This window comes from Accipiter gentilis, chromosome 22, assembly GCF_929443795.1.
Source record: "Accipiter gentilis chromosome 22, bAccGen1.1, whole genome shotgun sequence".
Taxonomy (NCBI): Eukaryota; Metazoa; Chordata; class Aves; order Accipitriformes; family Accipitridae; genus Astur; species Astur gentilis.
The window spans coordinates 2,343,725-2,355,465 of record NC_064901.1 but is presented as its reverse complement, the minus strand read 5'-3'; the positions used below and the strand labels follow the sequence as shown (position 1 = coordinate 2,355,465).

Genomic DNA, 11,741 nt, shown 5'->3' with positions numbered 1-11,741 from the left:
GCAAATGAAACCCAACACCTGAGTCACCTTCAGAGCTGAAAGCACTCCACAGGTTCCAGCCCAGAAACCTGTAGGGTGAGAAGAGAAACCCAGAAGCCTGTAACTGTTCCTGTGCAGGCTCATCTGCAAGCCCAAGTACCAAGCCAGGGATATGGGAGACAATTTCTGTCAGTCTGATGCTGTATAGCAGCTACCCTAAGAGGGCAATACCCACAGCCTTCAGAAAGACACTACAAAGTCTTTGTGCCAAGGCAGCATTCACCTACATATAAATGCTTGGACTGCCACATTGCTTGGACTCATTTATTGCCATCCATTTCTGTATTCAGGCTGGTGAAGAGCCCTTGCTGTTCCAGGCTCATTCCAAGTATTATGCATTATCCTACATCCAGCTGGATCTTGACTGTGCTGTTGTAAAAGATCCCGGCACAGTTGGAGCCCCCAAAGACCAACACCGTGTGCAGGTTATGCTCCTCTCTGTTCTCCTTGTCCACATCCATCAGGTGGGCAGGAGTCAGGTCAAGCAACGTGTGGCACAGAACAGAGGTCGTGGTGGATCACTGTGCTCCATGAAAGAGTATCTGAAGTAGAAATGGGCTATCAATAATGACAAGCCCATTCCTAGTGCAAGGGATGAAACAAATGGACCAGACCAGGTGTTCAGAAACACCACTGCAGCCCCATAGTCACCTTCAGCTATGTTAACAGGGAGAGTCACTTACCTAGGTGGAAGACAAAGGCATCCTGCAGGGCTCCCTTGGCATTGCAGCCTTCACTGATCAGAACCTTCTGGTCTGACACAGCCAGAGCTGCATGAAAACTACGACCAAAGCAAAGCCAAAAGGTGACTACAGCAAAACCTGCTGGGGTTGCCTCAGTCAGCAATGGGAAGGGGTGGGCAGACTTCAGCAAGAGGCTGGAGGTGTAAGCTGCAAAATGGAAGTTAACTTCTGCTTCTCTTCTGTCCTGACTTGCTGAATAACCCCGAAAGAGCTGTTTGCTTGCCTCTGCAAGTCAGGCCATAATCAGGCCTGAAAAGCACCTAACTGTCTTAGAAGGAGCTATCAATAATCCTATATTTTTCTCTATGGAGTGAGATAGCAGGCTAGCTAGGCTTTGGATTGATTTAAGTCATTGTTCTAGTGGGCAACAGTGTCCCTTTAGGAACGGCATAGTCCTGGTACAAGAGTCTCTTCCTCTCTGTGTGTCTGTTGTACTCCACATACTGTGGAGACCAAACAGCAAGTTCACTAGTACATGGCAGAAAACCTCCCCTAGCCTGAAAGGCAGATTTCCAGGGGAACTAAGGGGTCTGTACCCCCACACACCCTACAGGCATCAACTAGGCCAGCACAGGAATTTCCGGTCCTGCAGCAGAGGGCCATCCACTGTATTTTGACTAGGGAGACAGAGATATGCAACTGGGTCTGATCACAAGCACCACTTAAACCTGGCTTCAAAGAGAAAGGACAGTGGAAGAAGATAGCTCCTGGGTCTGCAATAGGATCTTACCAACGTGCGGAAGGCTGTCCTGTGAGGAACGGCACTGGCGTGTACTCCATGAAACCTGACAGCCAGGGGAAAGGCAGGTGAAATGCCCAAAAAGCTCAGCCTCATAACTAGACAAAAATTTCCACACCCTGCCACTTCAGCAATCTGTATTCTCTGTTACCCAGCTTCTTCCAAAAAAGCAGTCTCTTGTTTTTCCCCTTTCCCTTCCCTCTTACCCCAGAAAGGGTTTTTTTTTTTTTACTCCATAGTTTTCCATCACCATTTCCTAGTCAGGAGTTCTCATAACATTAATGCTACCTTCCCATCGAGCATACCTCATTCCCCAGTCCCTGCCTTAGAACAGATCTTCCCAAGGCATCCACCTGGCACAGACTTTCTTACTCAGATCCAGGATGTGCATGTCACTGAGGTAGAGGGAAGTCCTCCAACCCCCAAAAATCAGCAGCTTGTTCTTCAGTAGAGTAGCTGAATGCCTGGGCAGAGAAGCAGCAAGTGAACAAAGTATCTTCAGCAAGTTCCCAAAACTGATGTTTCAGCCTTGGCTTCTGCTATTGGGCTGCCATAGTTTCAGTCTACACCTGCCTCTACCCCCAGCCACTGCAGTCCAAGGACAGAATCCCATCAGGACTCATGACAGGAAGTATGGGAGTCACATTGCTCAAATCATAGCCCTGTCTTTAGGAACAAACAGTGGAGAAGAATCATATAACATTTAGGAAATTACACTGGGGTGCAAAGGAAGGTGAGCAGAGGTTTCCTGCTCTGTTTTGGAAGGCTGGAATAAGAGTACTCTCACCCAAGCCTAGGCAGAGGCTTCTCCCCTTCTGAGATGGGCTGGTACCAAATTTCATGCTCTGGATTGAAGACATAGAGCACATTGCTGCAGGGCCCAACTGCCAGTGATGCCTTTTTGGGGAAAGTCCCTCCGAAAACAAAGAGCTCCTTCCGGTAGACAGTTGCACTGTGGTAGCTGAGCACTGGCACCCTCCCTTTAGCCTGGGAAAAGTTCAACAAATATTTGTAACGAGAAGTGCATTATTTGCTGCATGACCAGTAGGAAAGGGACCCACCTCATGCAACAAGTTTGACAAGTCTCAATTTTCACTTTATTGGCTCCCCAGCCGATCTTTGCCACCCGGGCAGACAGTACATCCTTTGTGTACTGTGCACCACCAGAATGCTCTGATGACACAAGAAAGTCAACCTCCTACCCCAGCTTCCTCAGATGACAGAAAACAGAAAGATCTCATCCAGACTTATTCTGTAAAAGCCGTCTGTGACTTAGCCAGGAAAGAGACAGATAGTCCCTTGCTGGCAGGACCCTCTGCAAGGACATGACAGGTAACTAAAGAGCTCAGAGATCTGCTGTGCACAGAGCAGTCCCTGATCTGAGAAGACCAACTCTTCAACTCAACATCCAGTGAAGCTCTCAACAGCACTATATAAAATGAGAGGCCATTTGCCTCTGCCACTTGTACAGTACCTCCCACCTATGACCTTGGTCAGACACAGCACTCTGCAGCAACCATTTTTTCCCCTTGTTTCATTCATTGTAGGCACAGCCCCTGGTTTCTGTCAAGCTTGTGGCCTTCTTATATCTGTCAGTCCCAACTAAGCAGCTCAGACAACCTGCAGCAACAGTGGAGCAAGAATATTGGGCACAACGATTGCCACATTCAGGCAGGACCTGCCACCCCCTCATGTGCTTTTGTCTTGGAAGAGCTGCAGTGCTTACAGCCACGAGGAGCCATTCCCAAGTAACTGTGTCCAGAATGTAGATGCTGCTGTAGTCTTTGTCTTCCCTTATGCCCCCAAAGATGTAGATACGCTTGGTATCTGGGTCATAAGTAGCTGTGTGACCACGCAAGCACGATGGCATGGCATTTTGTAGCTGGAAACCCACTGGAAGCCAGAAATCGCTGTCTGTGGAAGCAACATCAGACAGGTGGTGTGAAGGTTCAAAGGTGTTCTCAATTTCTCCAGTTTTAAAGAATACGTCATAAAATCTTTACCCAAGACCTTGCTCCCTTCATCTCCTCCTCTCCTCTGATTCAGAGCTAGAAGGGACTCATACAGAAATGTCTCTGTGTAAGGAATGAAGGGGAACACTAACTAGGTGGGGAATAGTAAGGTGAAAGAGAGGATCAGTGAGCTGCAGAAAGCTGCAAGGCACTGGAATTGTATCTCACACTTCTCCACCAGTCACCACATGCAGATTGCAAACCATGCTGTTGCTTTTACCCCTTAAAACTCACCCAACTCTTTCCAGAACTTACCTCTTAGCTCCTGGAGGGCTCTCACATACAACCCCACAGCCTCTCAAGGCACCCTATGCTCTCAGCTCAGCCTGGTGACCATCCTAGGAGATGTGACACCTTAGCTGTCTCCTCCCTATGCACAGACCCCCGAGTACCCCCTCCCATCTGCCCGAGTTGTCCTCAAGTCCCACTGCCCCCATTGTCTTTGACAGCCCTAAAGTCCCCACCAATTTCCAGCTTCCAGAGTGCATCCTTGCAGGATTGCTGATCGACACCTTCTCCACCGATCAGAACAGCTGTCCCCAGGTCACTGAGGCACATGGCATGGCACCACCGTGGGCTAGGACTGCCTGGGGAGGAGAGAGCACAGGGCTGTGAGCAGAGTCAGATGAGGCACCCCCAGCTCCCTTCCCTGCTGAGGAGAAGGCAGCTGAAGGCTCAGAGGGAAGAAATGGGAAAGCAAGGGCCCCAGGTCTCTTCCCTCTGGGGTGGCAAGAGACATAGCTCCCTGAGGAAGATTTTCTGTGGCTTTGGGGAGTAATTGCTGTACGAGGAGAGACATTGCTAGCAGAGGGAGCCAGCAAAGAGTCTGACTGGATGTAGGATGCATACAGGCTGCCACTTCAGACAAGCTTGGATGGCCCCCATTGATTACCCATCCCCAGAAGGGATATCCCAGTTGTGCTATCCCCCTCTGTTACTCCTTGTGAGGGAGGGCTACCCAGGGACAGCTTGTTAGTGCCTAAGATACAGCAATCAGAAGCCAGGAGTTGATATCCAAAGATATTCCTCATACTGCTCTGTTCCTCCTTTTCTCTCCCATGCCCTTGCAGTTGGCTGACCAAGCTAAAAAATACTTTTTAATCAAAGTCTATTCCACATCTTACCCTTTGCCTCCAAGAGCTATGCACCCAGAGGTGTGCCTGAGATTCAGAGGGGCTACAGAGGCGTATTGGAGAGCCTGAAGGTACTGGAAGCACCTATACTGAGGGCAATTGCATGGAGGAGAACAGTATATACACACAACCTACTTGTTATTCTTGATCCCTGGGGAGATAAAGGATGAAGCATGAAAGGTCTGTGACATTAAAGGGAATTACATCACCAAGTAGCTGAAAAGACAAACCGGGATCTAGGAACCAGATCCTCACCTCGCAACTCCTCCACTGCCAGATCTGCAGAGGAAACACAGAAATGGCCCCATAAAGAAAGCAGCCAGCAGACATACCCGGGGAAATGTTCAACTCTATGGTTTAAAAGCCTTTTGGCCTTCCTTCCTCCAACCCTCAGCACAAAGCTACCTCGCTGTAACAAACAAGGTGCAAGACCAAGAATCCTGAAGAAAGTCTCAGAAGAAGAAATGCAGAAGACAGGTACGAGCAGGTCATGCTTCCTTTGAGGGCCATCATGCTGTCACCATTGCATTTTACCACTCTGATGGAAGCTCATTTCCCCACTTCTCATACTGTCTACAGCAGAAGCAGCTTTACAATGTAGCTATATTTGCCTTTGTGAGAAGCAAGCCAAGTCCCAAGAAGTCACTTCACATGGGGACTACTGAGCTATTGTCAAACATTTACACACAAACTTGGTCACACCCTGGAGCTGACTTGGAATTCACACTCCAGAAGCTAAAGGTTTTGTTTCCAAACCCCTTGGCAGCTACCTTCTCATTACTAAAAAGTCAGAAGAATTACACAAATTACACATATATTCCTTTTCATATTCTCTATACCTTAATAATAACCAATGTCTTCTATGGACCAAGTGGTATGCTGTTAGCAGGGGAACAAACAGACTAATGGAGAGGTTACAGAATGTCACAGTAGGTAACTTTCTTGTGCCTCAATTTACTCTTTTGTAAAACAAGGCTAATCATATTTGCCTTCACTTATAAAGCACTTTTACTCATATGAAGAAATACGCGTATTATGTTATGGTACAGAGTGTTGGCACTACGAGTGTCCCATGTTCTATTTCTGGCCTTTTCCCAAAAGGCAGAAAATCATCAAGCAGTTTATCCAGCACTAAGGAGCAGTTCTCGGTATTTTGCAAGCCGAGACAAACAAGCCCATCTTGCCTGGGAGGTATACAGAGAAACGGACTGGGAAGTTGTTGCCCAGCAGATCGTTCAGACAAGACCTGTAAAATAAACCTGGAAGCTGCCAAAGTTACCTTCTTCGTTGAGATCTCTCTCAGATGCTGTGGGTTCAAATAAAACTTTCCTGGGCTTCTTGGGGTGGACAGGACTCTTGCTCCAGGCCTGGCTGGGTTCCACCTTGCCACATGGTGGTTTCAGGGCACAGGGTACTGCCAGGGTCCTCAGTGCTGGGCAGACGTCCTTCCTCCCACACCTGGATGCTCTAGCAGTCACCTCTGAGCTCTGACTCTTAACCTGTGACAAGAGTCCCAGTCAAATCAGCTCTGAAGAAAAAGACCTGAGGCTACTGTGAGTTGTCTATTGCTGGGCCAGAGATTAGTTTCACATGGTGACTTTTCAGGCTTGTCTTCCCATTGAGGCTTAAGAGCCAGCATGCCAACAGCATCAGCCACCAAATATATGCTGAGCAATGCAGCTACCTGCTGCTATATGCCCAGTGGTCTGTTTTCAGACTGCTAGCTGCGATGGGCAGAGCTAACACAAGGCAAGTGGAAAGGCAGAAAGGCCATCTGTGCTAGGAGTAACCAGGGTGATCGATCAACCCACCAAGGGCTGTTAAATTCAACCCTTCCAAAAGCATTTCAATGGAGTACCACTTTCTTTAGCACAAGTGAATCTTCAGCTCCAAAACTTGCTTAGCCAGGTCTCCACTAAGAGAGCAGCAGCAAAAGTTTCTGCTAGACATCAACTAAGCAGCTACAAGTGAGGGAGAAGGTACTAAGGAGAGGATGAAATAATGAGAGGAAGGCTCCAAGATACACATACCACAGTAGGATGCTCCAGGTCCTGACCAAGGGGCATATCATCTGCTGGGAGCACTGGTGACTGGGTAGTCTCTGGGATGAGGAAGGGGTGGGTGGGTGTACTGCTGGAGACACCTCGGAGCAGCTGTAGCAGAAACAGTGACAGTGAGAATAAAAGGACACACCGAGAGTGCTGGCCTCCATCCAAAAAAGGTGAGCAAAAAGATGTCTTGCAAAGGTCAGATTCGCTGCAAGGGAATAGCCCAGCTTTCATCTCCAGCACCAAGAGAATAAACAAAGAAAAGCAAAGCCAGGCACTGGGAGGTGCTAAATCCAAGGGCTTCAGCAGAAGGTAAAACAACTGTGTAAGTACCACAGACCCAGGAGAAAGTGCAACTGCAAGTGAACCGCACTCTGTTACCCATCTTCTGCAACACATGAGGTGTTCTGGCAAAGCTGTTTAGGAAATAGCCTGGACCATCACAGGAGGTTTAGGCTCAGCACAAATAAGCGTTAACAGATCCACGTGAGGCAGCTCTGCCTTGGAGTAGCAAAGAGAAGGAAAACGAGACAAGTGGGAGAGGAAGCTCTGTAGCTCAGAAGTAACAACATTTGGGACCCTGGGCAGGAAGAGAGTAGGATGTCAGCTTTTTTACCTGTCCATTGACAGTCAGTACAAGCTTCACAGAGTTGCCTTTATCCATCTCTTTCAATGAGGCCATGAAAATATCTGTCCTCCAGTCACCTTCCCACACCAGGGACCTGCACAAGGGACCATGGGTTTTCAGCCAAGAAGTGACACTGACCTGGGAAAAAGTCCTGCTCCCACACTAGCTGGTAACACCCCAAAGCCAAAAAAGATCCAGCCCTGAAAGCAGCCAGAAGGAAGCTGAAAGCATCACTAGAGAGAAACACCATGGTAGAGGACCAGCAGGCCTGATCAGCTTTGGGATGACACCAGCAGAACTGGGAAGCACCACAGAGCAGAAGGCTTTTCCAGGACACCCCTGCTGACACCCTGGCAGCACCAGCTCCTGCCTCGACCTGCGGGTGGGCTCCAGCGTGCTGACCCGCTGCGGCGTGATGCCCGGGGACACCAGCACGTCCGCCACGATGCTTGTGTTTGGTGAGTAACAGCTCCAGTCTCCCAGCCCAAACACTACCAGCTGCTTTGGCAACGGCAGGGGCAGCCAAGCCTGGAAACCCGTCTTGCTGGACTTGCTGCGAGGGAAGAAAAACAACAGAAGACAAGAGGTAATCATCAAGGCATAAAATGAAAGGTCCAAAAAATACACGAAAAGACTTGGAAACACGTTTACGCCAGGGGAGGGCGAAAGGAGAGGGTTTGCGCCATTTCAAGAGGAGACTGCGCAGGGATGCGATGAAGAAAGCAAGTGGTAGCCTGGGAAGGGAGTGCAGCCATGAGCAGGGGCAGCACGGCCCACCTCCAGAGGGGAAAGGGGAGGCGAGGCGAGGCGTGCAGGCCACCCCCCGCCCGCGGGGGAGCCCACCCCCAGACAGGGACAGGGACAGGGCCGGGGCAGCCTCGCAGCCCCCGGGGCAGCCGCTGCCGCGGCTGGGCCGCCCCTGGTAGGGCCGGTCCGCACCTGCCGAGCCGCCGCGGCGGCTCCTGCAGCGCCCACAGCACGGAGAAGGCGAGGCCGCTCTCCTGGGCGTTGCCCCTCGGCCGGGCCCCGCGGCAGGCGGGCAGCATGGCGGCGGGCGGCCGCGTGGGCCGCGGGGGGCCGCCATTAAGGCGCCGCGGCGCAGCCGCCACCGGCCGCGGGCCATCCGCCACCGGCCGCGGGCCATCCGCCGCCGTCGGGCTCCCCGCCGAGGCAGCCGGCGCGGCCCGCCCCGGCCGCACCGCCTCGAGCGGCGTCAGGAGCGCCCGAGAGCGCCGCGGCCCCGCGCACGGCAGCAGGGAGGAGGTGGGGAGGGCAAGGCCAGCAGCTCTGGCGGTCCTAGACCAGGCTCGCCCGCGCCTCCGTAGTAAATGACAGTCATGGCGAGAGCCCGAGCCACACATCCCCTTCCAGGGAGGGGTGGCTGTGTGCCGATTCCTAAATGGTGGCGGCTGTACGCATTTCACGCAGCGCTCCTAAAAAGGAGCAGGTGTGAAACTTGCTTCTCTTATTCAGCAGTCGGGGCTGCCAGCAAGAGAAGGCAGGATGGTGGCAGATCCTCCTTAAACAGTAATTAAGTCTGTGTGTGTGTGTGTGTTACTACAGAGACTCCACTGTGTATCCAATAGCACCTGTGTAACAACAAATAGCTCTGCTAAGTTCAAAACTGCTGTTAATCAAGCACCACTAAAAACAATGACAGGGCTTCCTCAGCCAAAGAACTATGTTCTCCATGTACAGCTGAAACGGGGAAGAGTCACTTCCCAGGCAGGGCCGACAAAGCCTGCTGCAAGACCTTCACTGAGCAGCTCACGATCAGAACGTTTCTGCTGCAACCCCACCACAAAAAAAAAATACAGAAAGGGCAGGGAAGAACTAACATTGTGAAATTTCACATCACTTCCCTGCATCCCCACCAAGTTGGTTAGTTTTCCTCTTGGCCATATGCCCGAGCCAAGCACAAGGACAGGGATTCACAGAGAGCACATGGTAATCAAATAGCTGTAGCACTGTTTCTCTTTGGTGGTCCTAAACCGAGATGAAACAGCTTTAACTTGGCAGTCATCTATCCCTTTGATCAACTTGCTTTATGATTGCTCCTGGCCATGAATGATTTTATAGAAGTGATCCAAGGAAACACAGGACTAGAACAGAGACAACTGAACTTCTGCAGCACTTTTGCTACTGAGCTTCGTAACGACACAAGTAAGGAAGTATGGCTCAGGCTGCAGCTATCATTCCCATCTGGACCAGCAGGTGCTTTCTTCAGGCCATGTAAATATAGTTTTCATAGTTAGATAAAGTTGATAGGCAAGCAGCTATGAGGCAATACAAAGGGCAAACACTTTTCTCTAGATAACTTAATTAGTACCTAGTAACTGAAGAGATGTTTTTAGTCCTTCAGATTGAAAGCTGAAGTACAGAATGACTAGCTCTGGAGAATCTCTGCAAACAGAGGTGAAAAGTACCAGTATGAAGCACTGGAGGGTAAAGCATTCAAACTCCACCCATGTCCACAATATGAGCTTGGCTACTTGCTTGTTCTTCTCCAATGCTTCAGGCATTCAGTGTAATCTCAAGCACTGCAGCAAATCCCAGAAAGTCATTTTAACAGACAGAAAATTTCCTGTCTGGAAGCATCATCACCAGCTGACAACAGAACATTCTCCTATCCATTTGCAGCCAGAATGTCCAGTATAGTGCAAAGTGCATTGAGTATTTGCCTCTTCTTTGCTCATAAAACTAGGTTTAATTGTATTCTTGTTTTGTCTCTTCTTTGCTCATAAAACTAAGTTTAATTATAGTCTTCTGTTGTTGCAAAGTCTAAAGTTCAGTTTTTCATATCAAGACATGCACTTGCTCTAAACAGAAGACAAAGTTCTTGGTTGCATAGTGAAAAGTTTATTTAAGGAGAATAAGTTCCAATATACTATTACAAATCAGCCACAACACATCAGATATAAACAGTACAAACCAAGCATAGAAGGAATGCAAGAACGCTATAAATACAATCTTCATATGGGCCCTTCAGCAAGAGGTTCAGTGCCACATTTTGTTAAAATATCCTCTCTTCCATTTAAAACTCATATCTTGGGAGGACATGAAAATCAAACAGTTGGCGCTGAGAACTCAATTTTGAAATCACAGGACATCAAAAATATTCACATCACATACATAAGGACTGACAGACAACCATCACAGTTCACAAGAATATAGGTCTGGAAAAGGTATGACCAGCTACAAGATGCTCCCCATTGAAAGACTATGCTAGCAGCTTGGAGCAGTGAGTTGAGAGCAGACTGCCTCCCTCTGAGGAAAGCAGATAGTCACACGGGCATCCTGGAGCTTACAGGGAGACCACCTCCTGCTATTTATCATTTCCAAATCCAGCTCCTAAACTTCAAGGTCATTACTTGGCAAAGCCGCCTTAGCTCCGAGCTCAATGGTTGGCATCCCCCTTCTTGCCCAAGGGACTTGACTCACCAGTCCAGATGGGCATAAACCAGATAACCCTCACTGATGGATCACAAAATTCCTCCTCTCTCCCTGCCTGATAAAGGGTAAATTTTTTGTGATGGAGCTTCTGAGAAAGTAACACGTAAAACCAGAATGGAATGCAGAACAGCCAAGGGGAGTCAGAGCCACCATCCACCCAGCCTGATGTGTCTTCAGCTGCAACAGCACCAGTGTTTCAGAATAAGTTGCCAGAGACTCTTTGGAGGCAAACATGGAATAACCCCACAGAAAATTCTCCTTCTAGCAAGATGTATTTGAACTCTGCAGTTTTATGTATCCTCTAAAACTTTATTTAGTTGGTATTTACTGCAAATCAACTTATTTAGGTAAATGACTTAGCACTTTGACTCCTGCTAAACTCCTGGCTTCTTTAACGGTCTAATTAGCCAATGTATTTAATACTATCAGTTCCCAGTTTTTCATTCTACCAATTGTACCAATTGAGATGTTCTGCTACATCTACATGACATTGTCACATCCAATATTTTCCCAGACAGGAAAAAAAGAGAAAGTATTTTCTTTCACACTTGTACATGAAAAAAAATGTTGATGCTTTGGTCTCTTATCCAGCCTCAATACACATAAGAACACACCACTCACAACGCTGGATTCGGACACACTTTTTAGAGAAAATGATGAATGAATGGCCACAAGGAATGCTCTTCTATCTAGCATTCCTCTGGTCCTCAGGTTTAGCATCAGCATATCAAAAGGAGTAGTCCTCTGGTCTTCCTTGGTATCTGACAGCAGCATATGATTTTAAAAGGCAAAAGATCTTATGGCGCCAGGAAACAAACACCGTTCTACTACTCGTCTTACAAGGCCGTCTAGTGAACAGCTTAAATCTCCAGGAACACCCTGTAGGGGGTCTCCTTGCCTGACCTTAGGAAGTACCTGCCCTCTACCCCGGGCAGAGAAACAAGGA

General features: G+C 48.8%; 1 protein-coding gene across 1 annotated transcript; it reads right to left on the bottom strand.

Annotated features, from left to right (window-relative positions):
* Positions 1 to 289: 289 nt before the first annotated feature.
* LOC126049508 (uncharacterized) lies at positions 290 to 8,703 on the bottom strand. Its single transcript, XM_049825998.1, has 13 exons — positions 8,282 to 8,703; positions 7,719 to 7,895; positions 7,331 to 7,436; positions 6,697 to 6,819; positions 5,946 to 6,165; positions 4,922 to 4,945; positions 3,998 to 4,120; positions 3,248 to 3,435; positions 2,309 to 2,508; positions 1,894 to 1,985; positions 1,513 to 1,567; positions 723 to 820; positions 290 to 621 (listed from the first exon to the last, which is right to left on the bottom strand). Exons 1-13 carry the CDS (start codon positions 8,701 to 8,703, stop codon positions 515 to 517), a joined length of 1,935 nt encoding a protein of 644 aa, XP_049681955.1. The 3' UTR covers positions 290 to 514.
* Between the last annotated feature and the right edge of the window lie 3,038 nt (positions 8,704 to 11,741).